At 45.1% G+C, this 27,139-nt stretch overlaps 1 protein-coding gene across 1 annotated transcript in view; it reads right to left on the bottom strand.

The window, feature by feature from the left end:
* Positions 1-14,611, bottom strand: part of LOC108095320 — a 45,556-nt gene extending 30,945 nt beyond the window's left edge. Inside the window, exon 1 of the mRNA XM_017196398.2 lies at positions 13,422-14,611. Coding sequence (XP_017051887.1) covers positions 13,422-13,458 — 37 coding nt within the window. The 5' untranslated portion in view covers positions 13,459-14,611. The remainder of the gene's footprint in view (positions 1-13,421) is intronic.
* Positions 14,612-27,139: the final 12,528 nt, after the last annotated feature.

Here is a 27,139-nt window from a genome sequence, read left to right on the forward strand (position 1 = left end):
ATAAAAAGAAAAGGTAGAGGAATTAGTAAAGGGATCATTCCCGGGGAAATACAATATATAAATATAATATATAAAGTGTGGAATCAATAATCAAATTATTGAGGGGTAAACTTAAACAATGAAACCCAATAAAATGCATTTATATTTCTGAAACTTCCTTTTCCTGCATTTCCTTTCCCACAGAGAGAAAGACTAGCAAAGGTTTTGCATTGGACCCACAGGGCAGAAAAGGTTTTGGCACCCGGAGGGCCCAGAACTCAGGTGTGTGTCATTAAGATTCTCCCACGCATTCAGTGTCAGGTCTGAAGTGGCCGCCTGGCCAAGATCTCAAGCCCCCAGTTGGCCTCTAAAAACAAAAACAAAAGCAAACAAACAAAAAAAAAAACACAAAAAACCAAGCGAAAAACAAAGGCAATTGGACTTGGTCTGGTTCTCGGTTAAGTTCGCTTGGCTTTCAGTTTGCTTTGGTTCAGTTCAGTTCGTTCGGTTCGTCTTGGTTTGCTTTACTTTACTTTACTTTGGTTGGGTTTGGTTTGGTTCACCTTAGAGTTCTGCCTTTTGGGACCGGTTCTGCGGTTCTTGCGGCTCTCGCCTGCTGTTTGTTTGTTTGTTGCAATAAAATGAAACGTAAATGAAATCTATTGTATTCCATATGAATAATGAGACAATTTTAATAATTTATAGACAACTTTCGGTTAACCGCAATAGGCTAGCCCCCAGACTCCAGGTGAGACAATGGCTCAGCCAGAGATTCCGCATCCCCACCGCAGAGAAGCGCGAAGGGAGAAAAGAGTTCGATGATCCTACAACTCGGATATGGATATATATATATAAATATATCTATCCATATATATATATAGGGTTTCTCAATCTGTTTTCGCTCTATGCAGTCCATCGTTAGCCGTGATAACAAATCGCGATTGGCATCGCTTCCGATCGATCGCACAGACAAAGGTGAGAAAACTTTGGCCCTGAGTCTCGGGGTCTTTAGTCTGAAAGCTCAAGCCTCAAGTCTGGATTATGGATGGTGTCGAAGTCGGAGTCGTATTCGTATTGGGAGTCTGTAGTGTGGACCATTCATTCATTCATCCAGCCAGCCAGCCAGCCAGCCAGCCAGCCATTCATTGACCGCAAGACCCACAGGCCAGGCCATATAGCCATATAGCCATCCCATCGTTTGTAATTGTATATGTCGCAGCAATAAGTCAAAGTTGTCCCGCCGACTCCCTTCGCAGCGTTGCAACATTGCAACTCGCTCCACTCGGTGGCTCCTCGGACGGACGGACGGACGGACGGCAAAAGGAAGGTAAAATGTGTGGCCCGTGGTCCGGGGTCTCAGTTACATTTCGGTTACACGATCCCGGCCTCGATTTGCCTTCTGGTATTGTTTTTATGGCTTGGCTATTAGGCGGCGAGGAAGAGCTAATCTCCGCCAGCCACAGGTCGAATGGTCAGGAGTTCTCTCTGGCGGCGATTAAATGGCTTCAGGGCACGGGCGATGCCACGGTCACAGGTGAGAAGAAGAAAAAGAGAAAACGATGAGGAGGTGTCCCTATATTTATAGGAGGCATTGTGGTTAACAACTCGACAAAGAAGAATGCGTCGCTGGTAATTGATTCCCTTGACAAATAAATTATGCAACAACACTCAGCTTGAATTTTTAACCAACGATTTCACAGAGTTATTAAAAGCCTTTTATAATTCCAAATATGTTATTGACCAATGAAAAACGTCTGGTTACAAAGACAAATTCCTGGAAACGTTCCCTGCTTCGCAGAAACACTCAAGACATGGACTTTCATTTACCGAAATTGCCAATGGGCGGAGTCTCGAAACCGGACCCACATACGCACATCCACGTACACATTGCCATACACACACACACTACACACACACACACACACACATTCCCACTGACCGCACACGCCCATTCGTCCAGTTCCAGTTACATTCGAAGCTTCTGCCCCAACTTCTCCCCCCTCGAAGCTCCTGGGTTTTTTGGGTCCCATCCCTTGGGGCGTTCCATCGCATCCCTTGTGGACAACACTCAACTCCAGCCAAAATCAATAGCGCCCCAATGTCGGGTTATGTTTGCTTCCAGGGGAATTTCAGGGGGTGTACTTTCGGGGGGCCATCGTCCTTAGCTGGTGGAGCAGCGCAGGTCCTTGTCGTTCGGACTCGAACTCCAAGTGGAGGTTGAAGTCGAACTCGGACAGCCGGATGCGACACTTAAACGATGTGCAATGCCGATGAAGATGAGGCAAAGTGGGTGGCTTAGTGTGGTCTAGGGTGGTTTAGGGTGGCCCAGGGTGGTCTGCTGCTGCTGCTTCTGCTGGTGAAACCGAGAATCCCGCCAGGGACAGACGCCGACCAAATGTGGCCGATGACGTTGATAGTACACGTTCCAGATACACATACGTACATAGCAACACTCCATTCGCCCCACTCCAAGGATATAGGATACAGATACATATGTGCGGTGGCTGGTTGAAAATGCAGCAGGCAGAATCCTTCGAACCTTGCCACCCCAAGGCAACAATAAAAACTTGAATTTTGTTGATTTTATTTGCCGGCTAGGAGTTTTTGGTATCCAGCAGCTAGCTACGTAGGACACACAGCTCCTCATCCGGCTCCTCATCCTCATCCTCATGCTCATCCTCGTCGTTCGGCTGCCAGGCAACGATTCTCCGGGTTCTCCGGGTTCTCCGGGAATCGCCCAACTTGAACTTTATGCGCTGCGGCTGAGTGATTCGTGTTGGAGTCGAGTTGGAGTCACCATCCCCCGTGTCTCTTCACCATCTTCTCTCTGTGTCTGCCCCAAACTTATATCCACACAAAAGTGGACCTTGGACGTTGTCTGGCGGAGAGACATCGACTCCAGAGTCCGGACTCCGGACTCCGGACTGCGAACTGCGGACTCTGGACTCCATTTCCATTCCCGTTCGCAGCAATCGCAATCCCTTTGCGAAAGGCATCGCCCATCGAACGCCCAACTCCATCTGCAGATGACTAGATAGCACGCGTCGTTTTTGCCACTTATTGGACAGTCTCCAGTATCCTGGATCCAGGATCCGAGACTCAGGACCAGACTTCTCCTCCCCCTTCGGTCTTCTCGCGAGATGTTATGTATTTGCTGGCCATGTTGCACCCCTTCACCCTTCACCATTCCCCCTTTCCAACCAATTGCCAACCCAAGCCCAAAAAAGGGGGTTTATGGCCAGACTGCTGACTGCAATTTGGAGAACTTAACCGCAACTGGCAGCTGAATGCTGGGGGAGCCGAGAGGGGAAACAGAAGGAGCAGGAGCAGCAGGACACCGCAGGGCAGGACACAAATTGCGAACAAATGAAAGTAGCGAAAACGTTCGTCTGGAGCGGAGAATCCGCTGCACAAAGAGAAAATATCAACTGCATTTAAACGAATTCATAGGAGCACAAAATATATATTGATACTTTAATATATATATTATTATCGGAACTACCCGTAAAAATATCTTTTATATATTTATAAAACTTGAACGAATTATAAATTTTAGCATTAGAAGCATAACCTCTTTGGTTCAGTGCCTTGTTGGTTGTACATGTGTACTTGTGCCCTGGGTCTTAGTCCTGCCAAAGCTTCTGTTTCTGTTTCAGCTGCCTTCAACTTCCGCCCTCGCCTCCTATTTTCAATCTTCCGCCGTTCATCGAGCTCCGTTTTTTCGGCAGTTAAACTGGAGGTCAAGAGAGCCCATGAATCGCACCAATCTGCTGACGCATCCTCTTCGTTTTTTAAAGGATACACTTCCACAATTCCTGGTCATTGGTATACTCAAAAATACCTCTTAAGGAAGCCGAACGTTTATTTAAAATTGAATGGTCATTACCATTTTACTGCACAAAAATCGAAACTCTATCTTCGGGTGACGATTTTAGCCATGTAGCAAATACGAAATTCAAGACCTTCCAGTTCCTAGTTCTTTGCTCCGCTATTAGCTCCTTCCCTTAACCCCACTCTTGGCCGCACTTAACCCTCCGCTGGTCTTGCCTTTTAAGCCAGTCACAGCTGCCATATTCAAATATGCGGTTTGGCACTCTTCAATTTACAACAAATCGTTCAAAACAACAGCAACAAAACCATAAATCACACACACCCATACACACACACACACACACAATGGGGGCCCCAATACACACTCACGCACACACACATGCGAGGATAAATGCACACATGCAAATACAGAGAGTGGAGCTGGATCCTCTGCTTGCATTTTCTTACACACAATTGTCTCTTTTCTTTGGCTCCGCACAATGCAAAAGTGGGTGGTGTGGGTCGGCCGGGAGCTTTTGGCCTTTTGTGAATTGGTGTCCAAGCGTTTTATGTTTCAATTATGCGCAACTTGCGCCCAACAATGGCGCTGCCTTTGCCGCTTTTCCCTTCAAATGAGGCTGTAAAAGGACGAAGAGACCAAAAGGATCCACCGCCTCCTTCTTCTGCTCCTTCATTTTGCTCCTCCATTTCCCTTAGCTTTCCATCTTTCTCTGCATCTGTATCTGTATCTGTATCTGTCTGTGTGTTTGTTGATGCATAAATTTCTTCCACACATGCAGCCGCATCACTCATACGCACTCGTACACACACACACACACACACGTTTGCTGTTCGTCCTGCAGGAAGTTGCCCATGTGCAATTTTCGCAGAAAGAAGAGGCCTTTGCACTTTGCGGCACGAGCTCCCTTGGAAGCTGGCCAGAACCGGCGGCTAAGTTGCCAACTGTTCGCCAAGTCCGACTGGGAATTCAATTAGGAACCTTTCTGCTTCCCGAGGTCAGTACAACTTGCCCCGCTTGACTTCAAAAACTGATAAAAATCATTTAATTGGCTATCAAAAAATTTGATTTTTTTTTTTTTATCAATTTACAAAAGCTGGTACGCATTTTTAACTGGGGAAAAACAACATTTACAAAAGCCTTTTCCCAGTTATATAAGATAATATTTGACTGTGTTACAAAGGTTTTGCCGACGAAAAAATTTAAATCGAAATACACAAAAGGGAATATTAAAAAAAAATGAGTCTATGTTAAGATATATTTGGACTTCGTTTCCTATGCGGTCCTGACCAGTCAAGCCCTTTTAACCCCTTAGTTATTTAGCCAACGGGTTGGAAGACTTCAAGCTGTGACTGGAACCTAAAGATTTCTGGATTGTGTTGTAAAATTTCTTATTCGTATTCTAAAATGGCGTCTCGAATCTGAAGTGTGTGTGGGGCAGAGCAAGCTGCGCAGTCGCAATAGCAAGATCGCAAAAAAAGCGATCGGAAATCGCAGACGATGACGATGCTGTGGCCAAGCCCAGAGCGAGATGGGGCTATCGGGCATTAAATGGGTGCGAGAGGGAGAGAGGACGACAGACCGCTGGGCTTGGCCCGAGTTTTATAATTTTTTTTTTCATTTTACGTTGGCTTTATCAAGGTCTGGCCAATCAAAAAGTCCAACGACACAGACGCACACGCCAAATGGAGAAAGAGTGGGCAGATCTCCAGAAAGAGAGGCACATAGATTGGGGCAAAGAAGGCGGGAAGAGGGGGGCGCGAGAGCGAGAGGAGGACAGCGGCGATCGACAAACAGACAGGTGTGAAGCAGTTTTAGCTTTTGCAGTCGAGACAATAACAAATATCGTAATACAGTTGCAGATAAGGCAATGCGAGGGTAAGTTGGAGGGGGCCAAGGGTACCACAAAACCTGTTGTTGTTGCTGTTATTGTTGTTGTTCCCCCACTATGGTATTCGACCTCTCGCTCGCACGCACACCCGATCGCCAACGAAGACGACACGAAGGCGAATCGGGCCCCCAACCGGTACGAAAACGGGGCCGAAACGGTCCAGGGCAGGGCCAAAAAAAAAAAAGGAAAAAAAAAAAACAAAAAATAAAGCCAAAGCCCCCGAAGTAAATAAGTTATCAGCGGTATTGTAACTGGAAACTGAATGAATAAATAAAAAAGGGGAGGCGTCAACAAAAGCAAAAGCAAAAGCCAGCAAAGCGAAGCAGAGCAAAGCGGACGGACGGATAATAAAGATCAGAGCGCGTCTTTGGGGATCGCGGAGAGGATCTACAGAGAAAGAATAAGACTAGCTTGGAGGAAATAGTATATAGTAAGAAGGTTAAAACATATAAAAGGTGCTTCTAAGTATTTTACTACTATTAAATAAATAATCTAGCATATTAAAACAACCTTTCATATATGAAGAATTTTCCGGGTTTTAAAATAATGATTTTTAATTATATTAGTTATTATTTTTTGTTTGTTTCTGTGTAAACTGGAGACTGCAGAGAGCCACTTACGCACACCAATAGAAAGTGGGCAGAGAAAAGGTGGAGAAGAAGTGGGTGGGGGTCTGGGGAAGGGGAGGAGAAGAGGTGGAGAAGAGGTGGGGAAGCGCAGCGAATGGCGAGCGAGCAACGAGGCAATTGAAACGCAGCGAAACGAACGCGTGCCCATGGAAAATGAAGCCAAGACGCATTTATACATGGGGATGGGCAAAAATCAGATAGTTACTATAAATATATAAAGAAGAAGCTAAAGCTTCGGATGGGAGTTGGAATGTTAAGAGATCTTAAGCCAGAGATTGCCTTCACCAAATTCACGATGCGCTAAGTCAATAAAAATTCAAATAAATGCACAACAGAAACTTAGTCCCTTGGAAAATTATAAATATTTTAAAGGGTGATCAATGCTTCTTCATTATAACAAATACTTTGTTGTTATAGCTCATTAAATAATCATGACAACTACCAATTTCAATTATAGTATTTATGAACACTACACCTTCAATATGCATAGAAATGAGAGGAGCAATTTATAAGGAAAGCCCACTTCCACCCACAGGAAAACGTCGATACTCCCTCCATAACTCCTCCTTCAGCGTTTCTTCCCTGCTGCTCCGCACCGATTTCTTACCGGGGGAGGGATATCATCCAGCATCGTCCAACGCATCGCATCGCAGCCAGCCCAGCTGCATATCCCCTTCGATGACTCCGGAGTCCGGAGCCAGCTCCACTTTAAGGTGTGCAATGCAATGTGACAATGGCATCTTAATGATAATAATTATGCTGATAAGATGCGTGGGGCTCTGGGAGGGAAAGACGCTGGGGGAATCGGGATTGGGTAGGGGAGAATGGGGAATGGTGAATGGTGGATCGTGAATGGGGAACGGGGCATCCATCCAAGCACTGATATAAATCGCTGGCAAACGGAAATGGGGAGTGCCGTGGACCCAAAGAACCATCGCATGCATTTGAGGTGGGGTCCCCCTCAGAAAAAAAACCTCTGGACTCCCCCGCCTTGCCCCAAAGTCTCCTCCAGAGACCTCAATCTCTACGTTCAGAGGCCTTTGATTGATTTATTTATTTGTGCCGGAGCGACGCACATACGGATTTCGGATTTGGATTCGCATCTTGGTATCGTTTTAAATCGGTAATCATTGAATTAAATTATGCCGGGGCGAAACACGAAATGAGAGATGAGTACTGGGGGAAGTGGGAAGGTGGGAAGTAGAAGGGAATGGAAGAAGAGGGGAAGAAGAGATCCAAGATCCATCCATCCATCTGGAGGTAGATTCGTCCAAGCCTTTTGGCCGCACCCACACCCATAACAACCTGGAGTACGACAGCAATCATCGAGGAGGAGTTGGTCACATGCCAAAATCATCCAGAAACAACAGCCAGCCAGCCACCATCTCCATCTCCAGCTCATTGGCTGTGAAGTTTTTATTGAATTCGCTGCCAAAAACACCCACATGGCCCACGGTGAAGACTCCAAAATCCCGTGATTCGAAATCCGAATCCGAAAATTGTTACCAATAAGCGAAGCTACAGTGCGTTATGAAATTATTAAATGGTTATGATTTCAGTACTTCTTATAATTAACGATTTTCCAAATAGATTTTCACACCGCAAAGATATTTCATTAATGATTTCATAATGATTTTAAGTTGTTATTGAAAATGGTGTCTTAACTTTCGTTCTATTTGAAAAACTTAACAAGAGCCTCTCTTGTGGAACGCACTGTACCACGACTAGTGGTGCTGGGTGTGTGCACCACCGACTGGGCTCGACTTCTCGGGGGATCGGAGCGGATCGAGCGGAGGTTTCGGAGGTCCGGCAACCCAGCGGATTGCGTGGGCTTTGCATTTCCAATCTGCTCATGGGTCCGCCGAGCTATTTATAAACGCAATGAATGAGCAAACGGATCAATGAATGAGAGAGTGCGCTAAGCTAAGCCAGCGAAATAATAATTGCTTGACTCAATTAAAAACAAAGAGAAGAAACGCGACGGAACCCCGATGAAGACCCATGGCGACGAAGACCAAGACGAAGACCCCATGCCGAACCTAGCTGAAAAGCTGAAAAGACCCCGCGAAAGACAAAAGGCCGTCAACACAGCGAGCTTTCGGGGCAGCTTCTTCTTCTCGCTTCCTTCCTCCGTGGTCTCTGGGCTTGTTCGAGTTTCATCGAGCTTCGTTGGGTTTCTTCTTGGATTTCTTTGGATCTCTTCTGGTTTTCTGCGGATCTCTTTGGATTTCTTTGGGCTTCTATGACACTGCGTAGGCGCTGCCAAGCCCGTGGATCTTAATGAATGACTGCCACGGCCCGAAACTAATCACATTGCAGCTTCTCTTCGAGAGACCCCGCCCATCCTTTGCGCAGCTGAGTTATTTGATCTTGGCCTAATTTATGCAAAATAATTATGACTCCTCTTCGCAACCATAATTTCGTAGTAGTCTTGTGGGTTTTTTTTCCCATTTTTTGTTTGGTTTTTTACTCCTTAACCTGGCCATCTTCCGCATTTCCGGTTCGCTTTTGGCACGTGCTCGAAGGGGATGAGAGCAGATGTGCTTTAAATAGAAAACAAAATAGCAGAAGGAAAGCAAGAAAAAAAAACAACAAAACCAAGGAAAACCCATTGAAATTTTCGTTCGCGCCTAGGCAAATTTGTAGCGCGTGCGCGGGCAAACAAGGGGGCGGCTGTGGGCGACGGGGGGCGTGGCAGGATACTCCACCCATCATCACTTACAGTCAGATGTTCGCCTTCGAACATTTTGCGGTTTGTTTTGCTCGCCGGCTACGCGCTAAAAAAAAAAACGAGAAGGAAAAGCGAGAAAAAGAAATTGTGTTTGCAGAGACACAAAAGGGGGAAATTGGGGTGGTGGCGATGGTGCTCTAACTATGACAAAGGTGCCAAGTTCTACTGCACCGCCCGACCACCCAGCCACCCAACCACCTAACCACCTAACCGCCCACCGTTCACCGTTGAAAGTGAAAAGTTTGCCAAAGTGCGGGGCGGGACATCATAAAAAAAATACAACAAAAAAAAAAAAAAAAAGTAAAAGAAAAACCGGCACACGAAAAATCGAGAAAAACCCCAAAGAAAATGCGCGTCAAAACAAACTCAGGCAAAAGAGTAAAAGATTCATTAACTTGTTAGCTTCTGTTTCGGGCTTTTTCTGTGGGATTCCCCATTTCATTGCCTTTTTTTGTTCGGCTATTTGTTCTTGGCAGAGGTTAAGTATACGCCAAGTTGGCTCTCCAAATAAAAGAATAACAAGTGAATTAAGGGGAATTGTTGCAAACTGTTTGCACATTATTATTATCTTTGCCATTATTATTTCTACTCTGATTAGGTCATTCTACATTGAATAAACTCTGTAACTGGTTTTATATTTTACATTTGCATCGCAAATTCTCAGTCAAGGTTTTTAAAAACTTGTATTTCTTTAATTGCTTAGAATTTATATTTGTATATAAATGTAACACAATTATTTCTTGCCTTTCACCTACTTACTCCGCTTTATTCACTTTGTGACTCCCCTGGTAATAAAATGAAAAAGAAAATCAGAAAGGCAAAGCTGGTTAATAAAAGTCAGCGAATAATAACCAAAGCATTCACACTTACTAGCCTTTATGCGTAGTTTTTGTGCCAGGGAAAATCTTTAAAAATTAAAAAAGTCTGCAAACAAAACCGAACAAAAGCCGAAAAGCGAGTGGAAAACAAAGGCGGGTGCAAAACAATTCAGGGAAAATGTGAGAGAGCTGAGCTGAAAAGGGGCAGGACTCGAAGGACTCGCAGGACCGCCAGGACCGACATGCAGGGCTGGCCAAAAGCGGATGCACCTAGCGAGACAGTTTGGACCAAGAGTCCTGCGGATCAGAGTCCCCGGCACTCGGGGTTTTAGTTCCAGATTCGGATTTTAGTCGCCGTCTGAATCGCAGACTCGCCGCAGCGGAAGTAACTCGCTGAGCGCTGTTGTGGCTGATTATGCTGCCAGTGGCAGTGGCAGCGGCAGTAGGGAAAAGCGCTCGAAAGGGGGCTATGGAGGGGGGTGGGGCATGCCCAGTGTCTGGACCATGTGAGCGGCGCTGGCGTCTCTCCCGCTGCGCAGCCCAGAACGGGCCAGTTTCAATTTATATCCGCCATGTCCTTGCCCCCCGTGAGCATTCAAATGCAGCAGTTCCCATTCCACACCGAAAGAAACATTTTCGTTGCCGTTAAAAACAATAGAAAAATGCTTTGAAAGTCTCTAAAACTTGGGAACAGTATCACCAAGTTCTACAGTCTTAAGAAATATTTATAAATATTTGGGGAAATCAATAAGCATTTTCTTAATTATTACTCTGTTCGACAAAGGCAACTGAGCTTTCCATAGTATTTTAAATTGTTTTCCTAGTTTATCGTTTTTTGCAGCAGTTTAATTATACATAAATACGAGAGTTGGCATTCAGCCCGAAGGTCCCATTCCCTTTTCCCCGCATTTGGGAGCCAACATCCAAAACTGTGGCCGCAGCTGGACAAAAGTTTGACGTCCACATGACGACACGTTGACACTGCGGGTGCAGGACCCTCGGGGTGTGGGCGTTTTTGGAGGGAGGGGAAAGGGGAGGAGGGGGCACCGCTGTTATTTGTTATAACAATTGCAAACGGCTGAAAACGCGAGGAGGACGTTGCCATGGCGAACAGGAGCAGGATAACAAAAAAGGCGGCAGCGGTCGCCTGGTCGGTCGGTCGCTCATTTAATGGACACTGTTTGGTCGATAATCAAATTAAAAGAGAACCAAGGTACGAGAAAGGCAACGGCTAAAAAAAAAGGCAACAAAAATCAAGCAAGGAGCCAAGGAAAACAAGAGCAGGCGCCGCCAGGACGACCGTGAGATGTCCACCCAACGGGAGGCGAAAAAAACCCCGGTCAGTCGGATAGTCAGTCAGGTGGGTCAATAAGGGGTTAAGGGGTTAGGGGGCTAACAGCGGGTTAAGTGTGGGCACGTGCAGGTGCAATCGGCGAACCCAAAAGCGTGCCGCTCGATTAACGCTGACCATATAGAATCGAACCCTATTCCGAATCCCCGTCAGGATGTTTGTTCACCCAAGCTCGACGGCCTGCAGGATATGGAGGCATTAACCCATCGACAGCTGAAGTTTGATTGTTTAATCGAACATTTTAATTGCTTGTAGCTCATTTATCAGTTGGCTGTTTTTGTTCACTTTAAATTCCCAATTATTATTAGTTTTAAGACAAAACATTAAACGTAAACCTATTCAATAGTTAAACGCTAGATTCCCCAGATTCCCTCTTCAGAAAGCGATCTGTTTTTTCCCAAGTTTTCACCCCTTTTCCATCCCTTCCCTATTTCGATCCACTTTTTAGGTACTCCCAATAACTTGTCGTACATGAACATTGCGACTTGTTCTCGGAAATTACTCATCACGCCCATTGTCCCCCCGCGGCCACCCCTTTTAACCCATGTTTCCGATAAGAAGAGCACCCATGGGCGGCATGACGAAATGCTGTAAAACTCATATTGTTTTTGTTGCTGAACGGAGATCAAAAAGATTCCCACTACAAGAAAAATGTCAACAAGCGAAAAAAAAGAAAGACTCGTGAGGGTTGGGTGGAGCACAAAGAAACAAAAAAAAAGAATCGAAATTGAAATTGTAGCAATTAATTATGATAGAATGGATATGGGGGTGGGCATGTGGGGGAAAGAGGCTAACAACAGCAATTTTGGGGACAGCAGATATCGATAAGGATGGGTAGTGCCAACACCACCACAGCTGCGCGTCCGATGCTCTCCATCTAAAAACAAGTCCGAGCTCCGATCGTCAGCAATTAGGCCTCTTCTTATCACTAAATTACCTGGAAAAATAAGGAGGTGATGGAGGGACAGGTGCAGCCACCCCGCTCTGTTGATTTTGATTTGTAAGACAAATAGACCAAAAAAAAAAAAAAAGAAGACATACTCGTACAACGCAAGGGGGGGAACAGCAAACAACTTTGCGAGCAATTAAAATTGTTTGGCGACATGGGGATGGGATCGAGAGGGGTTCCGAAAAAGGTGGCCATATAAGTTGGGAGTGGGCAACTGGCCGAGTCAAGTGCGTCACTGTCCACTCGCTCTGTGCCGCTATCTAGATAAGATTGATAACACTGCTTGCTCACTCGGCAAATGGAAAATCTGTGCAAAAAAAACACAGCCCAACCATGCCCAAAAAACGAGCGAAAAGTTATGGCTTTATGGCGTGGGGACAATCCATATTATGACAATGATATGGTCGAGGCATACGAATGTGGGGATATGTCGATTGTGGCCCGCTATTCAAGCTTTATGGCTTTACGGCCCTGATTTCCCTTTTGATCTAAGCCGTTTTCCGACTCGTCCCTCGACCAGCGTCCAGGCAAGCGCGAAATTGGTAAGGAAATTCCCCCGAATGACCAACTGGACTATAAAAACGAAACGAAGTGCTCCAATCGAAACAACGATTCTACGAAGGTAAGGCGAGTAAAAAAAAATCTGAAAAATTATTGCAAACACACCTAGGCGAGCTCTGATTTAGGCATGGCGATATCGCAGCGATAACTCGACTAGATACAAAAAAAAGCGAGCCGAAGGAGACCTTCCATATGAAATAAGAGGGGTGTGGGTGCTCGGCGGAGGTGTGACATGGTCGACTGATATGGCCTGACCATAACCGCACGAGTAAAACATCCCAAATTTTACTGACAAATGGAAAGTATGGAACTACTGACCCCATTATTTATATTGTTATCTTTCTATTTATAATTTCTACGTGTGTATTTATGGTATTTAACGTCAAAGTCCTTAGCTAATATAATATGTAAATGATAAGTCACTAACATAATTAAATGATTATCCCAACACATATGGTCCACATAAACAATCTTAATTAGGAACTTCAAAATGTTATTTAGGCAAATACCATTTAGTTTTGAAAGTCAGCTTTAAGGCACCCTAAAAATAATCCATTTCCAGCCTACACAAATTTCACCAGTACCGGGCAAAAACTTCCATCAGCTGTTTGCGTTGTGCCGGGAAAAAATAACCCAATTGGGATATCCCAGCTGGAAAAGTTTTCCCATCCCAATAAACTTACCTTGTGCAATTCGAACCGCGGGCATTTTAATTCTCATTTTTGTTTCCAGTTTCCGAAGGTGTTTCAAAACTTCGCAGACACAGGCACACAAACCCACCGAAGGGCAATGTCCTGCCGATCTCCCAATTCCAACTGGGATGTCAACTTCCAATTGGCTTTCGTTCGTAAAGTTCAGTAAGTCTAAGGTTATTTTTTCCTAGGCCTACTCCTCTATATTTGTTTATATTGCACGTTCCTCTTTTTTTTTTTTTTTTTTTTTGGTTTAAAAAAAAATCACACAAACACTAATGGAAATCTCTAGCTTAAATTTTCTAATCAGACAGCTTCAGTTTGGTTTTTGGGGGCTTTTCGAGAGCTGCCATTTTCCAAAAAAAAAAAAAAATTAGTATTAGCAGTACACTTGTCACTTCTTTTTCAGTATGACTCTTGTAATCTGTGCATTTTATTTCTTTAGTATAGGAACCTTTTGCACGGGGGGGCTTTTTTTACAGGATTTGTTGTTTGTTTGGCAGTTTTGTTGTTGTCACAAACGCACGCGGCTTTATTTGTATATGGGAAAAACAATTGGGCTGCTTGCTGTATATGTGTAACCAATTGGATTTCGTATTTTTTGTTGATAACACACGCCGGGACACTTGAAAAAAATTGCACAAAGTGTGTATTTTTGATTTTAAATTTTGGTTTTTATATCATGTTTTGTATTTTTCATCTGTGTTAATTATTTTGTTTTTGTTTGTGTTTTAGGAGTTAGTGATGGCCGCGACGGCTAACGGTAAATCGGCAAAAGCTGTGTGCTTTTCGTTTCGCAGCGGTTAGCAGCTCCGTTTTGTGTGTGGTGCTAACGGTAACGGCGGAAGTACGCGACTACTTGCAACGTTTTAGCGGCGAGCGCGTCTTCGCTGCCGCTGCTCTCGGTGGCGTCGCTGCAGCAGCGCCGCAGCTTTTGTCCAGCGCGCAACAACAAACAGTACGAGCAAAAGCACACACTCGCACTCACCCAATGGCTCCAACAACCCACACAAGCGAACGTGAACGAACGCGAACGAACACGAACGAACGCGTTGCAAACGAAACGAAAGCTTGCGAGCCGGAGAGAACGTGAGTGTGTGAGAGGTAGAGAGAGACAAAGAGCTAGAGAGCGGGCGCCGGCGAGAGCGAGCTTAGGCGAACAAGTCCGAAAGCGACGATGTCCTGCGAGCGACTGCAGATAATTCAATTTTATTTCAGGCTTTTGCACTTTAATGCCAATCTGGCAATTTGATTTTCGGTCGGCGGCAACGTCAACGCCGACGCAACGTCGACGCCAACGCAGCCCTTTCCTAACGGTGTTTTTTGGTGGTGCGGTGGTGGTGGGTTGCTTTTGCCTTAACCGCTATTGTTGGGTGGCAACGGGCGTTTGTTTATTTGCCGCCGGCCATGTGTGTGTGCGAGCGAGTGTGCCCTCGTGTGCGTGTGTGTGCGTATGTGGGGGTGGACATCAAACACCCGCTCACGGCTGCTAGAGCGAGACAACACGCGCGATTCGCAGGGGTGGTGCCTTTCAAACTGGTCACTCTGGTCAATCCAAGGATTAACATGCAGATAGCTTAGCAGAACAGGCTTTTGCAACCCCTTTCGCCGGCAGAACACGGCGAGGACAACGAAACACGACCACAAGTTTACAAGCCTTTAAGGCGCGCGCGCACCTTTCGCGCAAAAAATCAAAACAGTAAAACAAGTCCTGAAAGGATCACATTGGTGACGAATTTTGCAAAGTGGATTTGTTACCAATAAGCATAAGTTTGGGCTTCTAAGAAAATTTTATTCGAAATTCGATTCATTACGATCATCCTTCTGGTCAAGAATAAAAAAACTTTATGGGGCTGATTGTCTCCTTCACTGCCTTGCAAACTTCTGACTGAAATTGTAATACCCACTGCAAGGGTATAATAAGAGGAACAAGTCATAAAAAAGCAGACTAACTAACTTCATTAAACAATTGTTGTCTACAGATTTACAAAAGTTTTTCCTATGATTTTTAATATGAAGAAGTAAGAAATGGATATACTAGGACAATTTTAATGTAAGTTATATAAACTTGTAAGATTTGTATGATAGGACATTTTAAAAATTAAAGTCTGTATTTTTATTGTGATATTATCATTCCGCTTTATGGAGTACGTCCTCCCCGTTCGAGTGTCCAAAAGCGTCTGATGGAGCTTCGGACACACCGCTTCCAACTGGATGAGCCAACCTAGCCGACATGCTTGCGACTTGCAACATGTTGTAAGCTCTCAGAGATCTTCAAAGGTCATGTGGGTAGGGGGTGGTGGTGGGGTTTTCTAGTGGCGTCCATGGGTTAAGGTGCATCCCTGAATGAATGATCTTCCCCCTCTTTTAGCGCCATCCTCCAACCTCTGCAACCGCAACGTCAAACATGTTTGCCCGATGGCCCCCAAAAAAAAAGAAATAAGTAGCGAACAAAACAAAAAACTGGACGCTCTCTGCCGACGTCGCTGTCGCGGTCGACGTCGTGCTGCCATTAATGTCAGGCTCTTTGATATGAGAATCAGCGCACTCTCACATATGAGAGCTCCAATTGTGCGCTGGTGTGTGTATGTGAATGTGTGTGGTTTTTGTTTTCAGTGTGCGCGTGTGTGTGCGAATTGTTTTTGTTGTTAATTGTTTTGGGATGTAGGGGTTAAGGGTAGGGGATGCAATAGTTTTCAGGTTCCGATTTTTCTAATTAACTTTATTATCCTTTTATCTTATAGCGCTGCTTAGGGTTCATTAAGATTTAATTATCATATATAGTTTTTTATTATTTGATATTTCACCTTTTATCCCATATTTGTAAATGTTTTTAAGAATTATATTCTTTCAATATATTTGTTTTTGAAATTAGGGTTGTGCATTCTCATGATCTATATTGATCTTCTACGAAGGTCCTTGAAGATCTCCTAGTTTTTCTGTGTGCTCTGCAGCATACATATTGGCGCTCTGGCCGCAAACACATACATTCATGCCAACAGACACACTCGCACGCATTTTCGCACACACGCACACATATGTGGCGTCGCACACGCGCGTTCGTCATCGATTGGCTCTCGCACATTTGTTTGACGCTCCCCCTTTATGGTAACCCCCTTAACCCATCTGCCACCCGTCCCCCTTCACCCACCTGCCGCTCTCTTTGGTTGCACACAGGTAGCCGAGAAGTAGAGAGAAAGAAGGAGAGCATCTCAAACGGAGAGATTTCGAAGAGAGAGAGCCACCCCCAAGTGGGCGAAGGGAGGCGAGGGGGGAGGCAGGGGGCCCAACAATGTGTGCCACGGAGTTCCAAGGTGAGGGCTAGTGGGCGGCAAGGGGTGGTGCAACTTGGGGGATGGGGGTGGTCGGTGGAATAGGGGTCGCCGGGTATCGCCATAACTCTTATCAGTCGAACGGTAACCGCTCACATGGAATAGCCGGTTGGCGGATGGAAATGGAGTAGAAGAGATTTACAAATTCAATAAACTATTGTTAAACAATGGAAATAGAATCCTAAAATAATACATAACTTAGCTATTCTAAGTATTTTTTTTAGTTTTTGGTAAACCATAACAAATTATCTTCTTACTGATAAGTTGTCTGATAGTAATCCACATTTCATAATTTGATTCATTTTATAGTTAGAGCATATTGATAATATTAACCTAATTAATACCCCGACTTATTTGACTAGAAAGATTAAGATTCAAAAGCAAGTCATTAGATTAACGTATAGATTAAAACTTTAAATTGAAACTTGCTGACCTCAATCCGCATCCCTGTATTTCTGCAAAAGGTAAAACCATGTGGGGGTGGATACCCCTCCCTATCGAAAGGCAGCTATGCGGATAAGATTCCGATTCCGATTCGGCGAGATCAAAGGGATCGAGTTGGTAGGGAAGAGAAGGGTGGAGAGTCGCGCAATTACTCGCAAATCCGAAAGGCGAGTGCGAATTTGTCAGATTTGCGATTCGCGACTTGAGAGGAACCTTCGCAATTGCAACGTACGCAATCATCGGGGTTACACATACATTACACATGCATGCACTGGCAAAAAATTTATATTTTGGGATGTTAGTAGTGCGATATAAAAGTATAAATACCCATTAAGAAAACGAAGATCTTTAAAAACGAAATCTCACTGTGATTGTTTTGTGCTAGAATGCTTATAGCACGGAATATGAAGTGGAATTTTCTTCCAGTGCATATTCATACCTTTAATATATGCAGATGGAGGCCAGGCACCGTCAGCTATCGATGGACGCCTGCTCTAACCGATCCGATCCGAACCAAACCGAACCGATCCATTGTCGGCAAGATGTGAGATTTTCGCTTCCATTTTTGTTATTTCTTGGCAAAAACAAAACCCAAAACTGAAAATGAAAACAAAAACTGTGAAAAAAAAAACACAAAAACCGCCATTAACAATAACGAAAATTGCAGAATTGCCGACAATTACAAGGGGGTGGCGATTTCGGTGGACGGGGGGTTCAAATTGCATGTGACATATGCCAAACGCGAAAAAGTAATGCAAGCAAAAAAAAAAAAAACAGAGAAAAAGAGAGGAAGCGGGATGCTTGAGATTTAGAGTGCACTCCGAAAGTGCAGTTGCAACTGGAAGTTGCAGCAGGAAGCCGCCAGCAACAACTGCTGCATCATTATGTCAGCTGGAGGTCCTGCGGCTGCCATCTCCACCACCAGAAGACCAAAAGAAGAGAAGAGGAGCAGAAGAACAGAAGATCCGTGGATTCCGTGCACCGAAAGACCAAAAGTGTCGACAAATTGCCCAGAGAGCCCCTCAATCTGCGATCCATCATCGATGTGGATGGCCAGCACACTTGGCCAACGGCCAGCGGCCGGCTTAAAGTTCTTGGCCAGCTCCATTGGCCCATTAGCTGCGTGATTGCCGTTCGGCTAAGTGGCCATCTAGCCAAGTGGCTAACGACACTGCACACACAACCCGACAATATTTTCGATAAAACTATGTAAATAGTTTTGTGTAAAATTAGGTAAGACTGGTTTGCTTTTTTATGGCAAGAAACATTTAATTGTAAACCTTCTAAAATGATTTTTGACTGCTTTAAAGAGATTTAATAAGTGTAGGGATCAGTGGACTTAATAATGGGCTTTTTATTTATTTTCAGTGCAACAACGATAGTTGGATGGCCATAAATCGTTTTGGCCAACGGCTGACCATTATCACAGCTACCGGTTTTGGATTCCTAGCTATCTTCCTTTAAAGCAGATAAATTTCGAGTCTTCCCTTTGGTATCAGTACCTTATTGGATTTTTTTGGTGCCACTCTTGACATTATTTCCCCATCATGTCTCTCCCCAAAATTTGTTCGACTATTAATTGTCGCGTGAACAGCTTTGTTAGATCGATTTGGGGTCAGGCACACCAGTTGGCTACCGCTATGTCAACCACTGGAACCACCCACTCAAGGCGCCAGCCCACCGGAGCCACCCACCGGAGCCACCCACCACTGAGCCACCCACTTCGGTGGCACCGATTCAAAACAGATTCTCAATGCCAGAGGCCATCCGTTGATCGATTAAACGACCTGCTGAAAGGTGAGAGGTGCTCTGCTGTGGAGTGGGTGGACTTTTGCTCTCCACCCGGTCTCCAATGAGTTAATGTCACACCAAGGAGAGGAAGAAGAAGAAGAAGAAGAAGAAGTCGCGGTCTGCTGGCAGAGTTGACAAATTGTTGATTGACGCAATCCAGCCAGGAAAAAATAAATCCAAAGGAAGGCCGCGTAACCAAGGAACTGGTGGCAGTTTTGGCCAAATGCACGTAAAACAAAAAAAGGAACATACAAAATCCTATATGAACCTATATGAATCGTATTTATCCTATCCATTTACTTTTTATTTCTTTTGATATTTAGTTTTAAGTCAAATCTAATAAAACATGTGTTTCCAACCATTAGGTTGATAATAATGTGGAGTTTTTCCGAGTGATTGGATAGTTTGGGGAGTCGGTCTCCTTTTTTGGCCTGTGGTTTTGGGCCGGGGTCGCAATCACAATCGCCCGGTTGGCCGCTCGTTCGACCGCCTGGCTGGCTGGCTGGCTGACTTCTTGTTGTTTCCGCGCACTAAACAAAGTTTATCGATTTAACAAATTTAACATCGGCCAGAAAGAAAGAGAGCGAGTGCCACATTTCGAGTCTTCCGTCCGCGACTCCGAGCTCCCCGAGTGCCCCAAAGGCCTCAGTCGGCTTTGTTTAGATGACCCAACAAACTCGGCCTGTGTGTCCTGGCCACCCAAGTGATCGATTATACATTCGATGGCCATGAAGGCTAACAACAGCCCGCGTCCTTTCGTCCTTTTGGGCCGCAAAACCGCCGGCTGTCCTCATTGCCTGCGGTGGTTGCTCCAGCGGACCTTGTTTTCCGAGCCATTTTATGGGGGAGCAAAAACCAAGTAGGTGAAGGAATACTACTGAGAACGAGGTAAACTTTGACACTCTTAGAAATCCATTTCAAATCATTGGATCATAAAACCGAATAGGTGAAGGAATTCTTCTAAAAATAAAGTAAACTTTGACACTCTTAGAAATATCCATTTCAAATCATTATCTTTTTGATTTATATCGTACTTGGGAGATCTTGTCATATATTTTCAATTTCATTTGGATAATAACATGGTTCTACTTAGGGTTCTAGTCTGGGTTTCCCAGGCTTTGGAACCTTGCTGAACATTACCCCCTTCGAAGCGTCGGCACTTCTTTGGGAAAATAGTACGTAGTTAATTGAAATTCCAAATTTCGAGACAAGTGCACCGATCACTTAAACCTACTCGAGAGAGTCCTGACAGCCGGCAATGTCCTGGTGTCCTGTCCGTAATCGGAGATTCCACTCGAGACCCGACGCCTTTTTGGGAATCCGTTGCTTGGTCTAGATTTAGCTTCGATTTTCAATGCGGTTAACCGAAAGGCGGACAACTCGCAACCAATCATCCACTTCAAACATGGAACAATTGTGACGATGTAAGTAAACATTTTAAAATACAAATATTTCCATAAAATTAATTTAATCAATGGATTAATAAAAAGGTTTTGAGAGTTAAGATGTGTTTATTTTTAATCAGGCTAAGAAACATAAGCTTTCACTATTATTTTGACCATAGGTGTATGTGAATCAGAACTTCACTCTTCTCCCCGTCGTCAAGTGCCATCGATTCCGTCTCGTTTTCTCCCACAGCGATTATGCGATCACTGTCCAAGTAACAATTCTTTCGGGTTGGGGGACTCGAAACAGTAGCGCTCGGCCATAAATAAAACCCAGTGACAACAACAGCACTTGATATGTTTTGTAGTTTGATTTGCCTGCCGTCTTGAAATTTCCGACCAAATGAAAATATTTGGGAATTAATGGAATCTCAAGTGTGTCCACAAATGGAACATTGACAACGGCAGCCATTTTGTCCAGCGTTGTTGGGGTGTATGGTACATCGAGTGGGATTTTTGGGGGAGAGATCGGTGTTGGGAGATGCGAGATCGGAGATCGGAGATACTCACTGACATAGCATATAGCGTATAGTATAGCATATAGTACAGCCCCACGGCCAGTCTGGCCGTTTGTCCCACGGACAAACATATGGCAGACACATGTGAGCAGCCGAACTCAACTCAGGCCAAACAACGGACCCGGGTCTCCGATCCCAAGACCCCGCGTATTGTTATTTTAAGCCATGCCGCCGTGGAGATCACTCGGTTTCTCGGGGACTTCGGTCTGTTTCGCGGGGACTTGGGGGTTGCAATACGCTGGATGCTGGATGCTGAATGCTGGATGCTATATGCTGTTCGCTGGATATGGTAGATGGAACACTGTCAGTTGGCTTGACACCGACAATGGAATGGTTTTTGGTTTTCGGTTTCGGTTTCACAGACACAGACACAGACTCGCTCGCGCAGCGCTCCACATTTGACCAGCCCCTCCAGAAGTCGGGCGAAACCAGGGGGAAATCGGACAGATACGAGTAGAGACGGGAACATCAGAGCACATTCATAGCAGGGGGTGAACTTGAAAATCTCGTCGCTGTATGCAAGAGATATTTTTATACATTTTCACATTTATTATTTATAGGTGCCGCGTTGCCATGAAAGTCGCGGGGAAAAGGAACTTTTAAATATCTGGCTTTTAATGAGTAAAGAAGTACGATAAATACCAAATAGGCAGTAGCATTTCCTACATCTTTAGATTAGTTCAATGTCACTATTACACCTAATCAGACATTAATCTCATGGGTTTGTTTCAGCATCGCCGGTCAATTCCGGAAGCTGTCTCTTTCTTCTTTTGCCTGCGTTGCGTGTACTGGGAATGGGCATAAATCTGGGGACAGGAGACTGCAGACTGCAGACTGAAGCCCGAAGACTGGAGACTGCAGACTGGAGACTAGAGACTGGAGAGCGTAGACAACCGCAGACCGACCGACCGAGTCACGAACGAAGGGGGAGCGGCTCTTCTGGCCTGGTCTGCATTGGTTTGCCAGAGCTTTTCGGTTTTTTTTTTCTAGCCGAAAGACGGCTTATCTTAATTGCAATATCTCGGGGATATCTCCCGATGACAATCTGCGTGCACACAATGCGAATTTATCGGGGGGAGGGGGAGGGGGCCACCAGTAGGGTATAGCCCAAAGTATGGCTGAGTATCTCTGCCGATCTGTCGCCGGGTCGCAGCGATCTCAGCTGTGGGTGTGGCGCCGCCCCCGCCCGACAAAAATGATGGACAGATATGACAAATGAGCTGCGATCCGAGCTGCGATCCGAGAGCAGGTTAGGGTATGCACAGTTCACCTGAAGCTTATTAACTCCGAAATCTTTTGTTTCGCCTTGCTCTTTAGTTTTTAAAGCGACGACAACCCACGCAGTCTGCGCTATGAATTCGAATGACTTGCCCCGGCCAGATCTTCCACATAATGAATGAATCGGTGCCTGGTCGCTACACAGAGAATAATTCCTAATCTGGCGATTTCTAAAGTGGCTTCAAATCAGATCTTACACAGCAAAGGTTATAACTCAAAATGGGTTCTGAAGTGAACTTATAATTAAGTTGAAAGTTCTTTTGCATTAATCATCAATAAATCCCTCTCATTTGTTGATCGCATTGCTTTCAGTGTTTAATCTTCGGGCCTGCTATTTTATTACTATTTTTCTACATGCGGCCTAGCCCGACTCCAATGACAAATGGCTGGCTGACTGGCTGACTGGCTGACTGGCTGGCAAATGCTGTTAAGGTGGCGCATGACACCAGCGCACAACTACTGGGCCAAGTCCAACTATTTAGCCGGTGATGATTAAATATATATCCACTCGGGGGTTGTGCTGGTGCTGGTGGTGGTTGATTCGCCCAGCCTTTCGGGGCCCACTTCCTGCTGGGATCCTACACTGATCTCCTGGCCGTGCCCCACATCGATGAATATGAAATGAGTTGCTGTGGGCCTACTCGAATCGGATTCGGATTTGGGTTTGGGTTTGGGTTCGGGTTCGGGTTTGGGATCGCGGCCCGGGTCTTGTGTCTTGCTCCCATTTGGCCAGATATCGCGGCTGCTGCATCTGCACGCACTAGAGCGGGATATCCAATGGCAGATAAAGATATAGCAAAGTGAGATGGGGATAGGGGATATTTGGGTGCCCGAAAAAGCGTAGGCTGCGACAATTTTGTACTTGTAAGCGATCGCACTTTTTGGTTTTTAGGCTGCCTTCTTTTCTTTTTCTTCTCCTCTTTTTCTTTTCGTTTGGGTTTTGGGTGTGCCTGCCCCCTCTGCACCTCGGCGAAAAAGAAGAAACCCGGCCCAAGTTGGGCAATTGACGGGGCATGCCGGCCACGCCCAGCTTTCCTGGTCATCAATGGCACAAGCCCAAGAAACCAAAAAAATAAAAATAAAAATAACAACAAAATGAAACAAGAAACAAAAAGACGACGAAAACAACGACGATGATGATGTTATTTCGCTTGGTGGCAAGCCTGGGCCAAGATTTAGTCGGAATCGAGGCATCGAGGTGGTGCTGTGGTGGTGTGGGCACATATAGCCATATAGCCATCGCCATCTGATGGATTGTCATGCATCGGCGACGCTCCGCTAATCATATGGCACCAATATGCGTGGACTCATCGCCGGGGACCCAAGTGGAGCTTCACTTGGAGAAACATGTACACTTATGATCATTTATCATCTCTCTCTCTCTCGCTGGCTTCAAAAATTATTTTAAATTGTTTAAAAATAACCACTGAAAAATATAGTTTTTTAATTTGTAAAAACCCTGAAAGGTACAATTTTTCACATCACCTGAAATTTTCCGCTTTTCTCCAAGTGTTCACCTAAGAATCCACAAAAGTCGGACCTCAAACTTTTGATTTTGAGAACCTCTTCGATTTCAGCTGCCTTGCTTTTGTATTTTAGTGGCAATTTCGCGCTTGAGCGGCGCTGGCAAACGAAAAGCAAGCGGCCAGCGCAAAAATCGAAAGTGAAACCTGGCGAAAATCAGCTGGACAATTGGGATTTGAAGCGCCTGAACTGATGAACTGACGAACTGTCGAACTGCAGAACTGCCGAACTTCGGATGACGCGGCTGTTTGCATTGTGCCTATAGTATATCGCATAATTCTGGATTAGTCATGCAGAGATTGGGCAACGGACAACGGACAACGGACAACGGACAACTGCAATTGCCCAATGTGACAGCTGATCTCTCGGAGGAGGAGGAACCACGGAGATGGATCGATCCAATTCAGTCCAATGCGATCCAATGCGATCGGATGCAAGGCGATTCGAGGCGAAGCGATCCATTGATGACTTGCCCTGACAGATGCGGAGGTGTGGGCATGTGGCTATATGGCTATGTGGCTAGAAATACTATGGACGGCCGCAGAAATGATGATGATGTTGTGTTGCCAGTTGGTGGCCTCGAACCCATGGGCTCATTATTTAAACGACGCTGCTTTGGCTGCTAAAAGTCATCAATAAAGGCTAGCTGACCACCGGTCTGGGCTTGGCAATTGCCGCACATGCAAATGCGAGTGGGTGGCACTCCACAGTTCCCCGAACCGCACCCACAAAATGCAGGCCACAGGCGGATGGGAGCAGTCACAGCTAAAGAAACTCAAAACTGAAAAACTCAAAGCTCAAACTTAAAAAAAAAACATCCCAAAGGAGGATACACACACACACTCTAACACACCACACAGATTGTCGCCGAGATTTCATTGTAAGAGATTGGGCATCTGGAATAGCTTGTAGCTTCTGTTGAGCCCACAGATTCCTCAAGGGGTGCTCCATTAGCTAATGGACTCGATGTCCACTTTCTGTGCTAACTTAATTTGGGATTTTGTGGACAGGAGTCGCATGACGATTAAACACCCAAAGCCAACGATAACCCACAATAGCAATCCACTGGAAAAATTTGTACTATGTTTGGCAAAACCTTAGATATATACTTTAGTTTCCAAAAAAAAAACAAGAACTAAATATAACGACATTTGTCATATGCCAATGATACAATTATTTTTTTCATGTCAGGACATTTCCCTTTCCTTTAAGTTTTCAAGTTTTTCTCCCTCTGTGGAACATTCAAAAATAAAACTTTTGGGGACTTAGAAAGAGGATTTTTCCGTTGGCGATTTGTGCGGGTCGCTGTACCTGACTGCTGGGTTTTTCATGTGGTTCACACTCGAGTGCCCACAATTAAAATACAGCCTGTCCAACTGATAAGCCTTCCTGCATTCTTTTCTTTTGTCAGGCCAAAAGCACAACGGGAATAAATAAATACGAAACAAGGAGAAAAAAAATAAAGAACCAGAGCAGCAGAATTGAAAAGTTTTCGCCCTGAACCGAAAGGAAATTTAAAAGGGAGGACACGCACCACACATGACCGGAGGAGGAACTCAACCACCCAACCACCCAAGCACTTTTTAGCCCACATTCAAAGAGTCTTTGAAAAGTTATGCGAACGCAAACAAAACTTTTAATTTGGCCAGGCCAGTTTGAAAAGGTGAAAAGAAGGCAGAAGGCAGCAGGCAGCGAGCTGGGGGCCAGATACCGATGACCTGGCCAAGACGACCTGGCCCCGTATGAAATATTAATGCCGGACTCATCTTCGCAGATGAGATATGTGATGCGAGTGGCTCTGCGATGAGGGTGATGAGTGGGTGGGTGGTGCTTTCTCGACTCTTTTTTTGTGTTTTGGGCTGTGGTGGGGAATTTTTAATCACTCGAATGGACTTCAATCGAGGCGGGATTCGATGGCATCGCGTAAGTCTAGCTGCGATTGTTGTGTGGGCAGCAGAACATTGCAACTGCCACTGCGGCAAGACAATCAGGACACTGCAAGAAATTTATAAGCCATTAGAAAACCCTAAAATTGGTTAGAAAACTTTTCATGGATTGAATGGTGTTTTAATTGCCATTTATTTGAATACATCTTTAGCCAGAGCTAAATAAGTTATCATTTAACCTCGTTTCCCTTCGGAAATTTGCTAGGCTCTTGCTGGGGATGATATATATTTTTGCTGTGCAGGGGACTGCATCGCTCTACATGCCACATAATGGGGCATCATCGCCGGCTGCCTGGATGTGTGCCAAAGTGCAGAGCGGAAGTCATGACTAGCCAAACACGAAGCGATGAGCTGGGGTCTGGGGTCTGGGGTATTTCGGATGAGCTAGGAACCCAACGGGGGGAAGTGGGGGGTGGGGGCACTAATCGGGGGGCCCAGGGACTTTTTGCGACGGCGAGCGAACTGAAGAGCAACTGAAATAAGAAAGTTCGTACATTATTTCGGGCAGACACCAAAAATTGCGCGACCGTATAATTTGTGCGCGTGAAAGTGAGAAAGGTCCCAATTACTTAGTGGGAGAAGGGGGGCTCTACTGTACTGTAGCGGTACAGTGAAGCACCCACATCGCCGGCGACCGACTGACAGACTAACAGACTAACAGACTGACTGACTCCGCGAGTGGTGCATCGAAATTAGTCATAACCACGATTACGATTTGCCCGCTTTGCTTGTCTTTTTTTTTTTTTTTTTTGGCATTTTTTTCTAGAGCTATCAAAAAAGCCAGGCAGAAGTAACCACCGAAAAGTCGGCGGTGCGACACGAGCACGCTGCACCACCATCTCAAAACCAAATCCGAGAGCCCGCGAGCCTGTGAGCTTGTGTCCTAATCGTGCCGCAGATAGATTCGTGAGTTTAGCATACATATGTCGGATGTAAATCATTTGACAATTTCGCAGACGTTATGTGGCCACGTCTCCCAGACCTCTGTTTTTTTTTATTTTAGTTTGCTTGTACTTTTTCTCCAGGTGCTACTGTTTCCAGGGGGCGGGGGGCCAGAGGGGTTGACACCTCCGCAGTGGAAAAGGTTTTCCTTCACTGCACATTTCCCAGCGTCTGCCGTTTGGGAGTTTTTGGTGGGCGGCGGACAACAAATGGCTAACGAGTCTACGGGTAAGCAATTAATTGATATCGATATTATATCAGCGAGGTCTTGCGAACTGAATTGAATCTATATAAGTTCGATTTTAAGCTGAAACTTCCTGAAATCCCTAACAAAAAGCATGTACCTGTTGTAGGTTTAAAACGATACAAAATGTTCAGCATGCTAAAGAAAATACTCGCCATTTAATTTGGCAAATAATATTCAAAGGTTGATTTATTTTCGACTTTTGTACAATTCGATAACGATATAGTGAACTGCTAAACTGAACT

The sequence above is a fragment of the Drosophila ficusphila genome, unplaced genomic scaffold (assembly GCF_018152265.1).
Source record: "Drosophila ficusphila isolate 14025-0441.05 unplaced genomic scaffold, ASM1815226v1 contig_198, whole genome shotgun sequence".
Classification (NCBI taxonomy): domain Eukaryota; kingdom Metazoa; phylum Arthropoda; class Insecta; order Diptera; family Drosophilidae; genus Drosophila; species Drosophila ficusphila.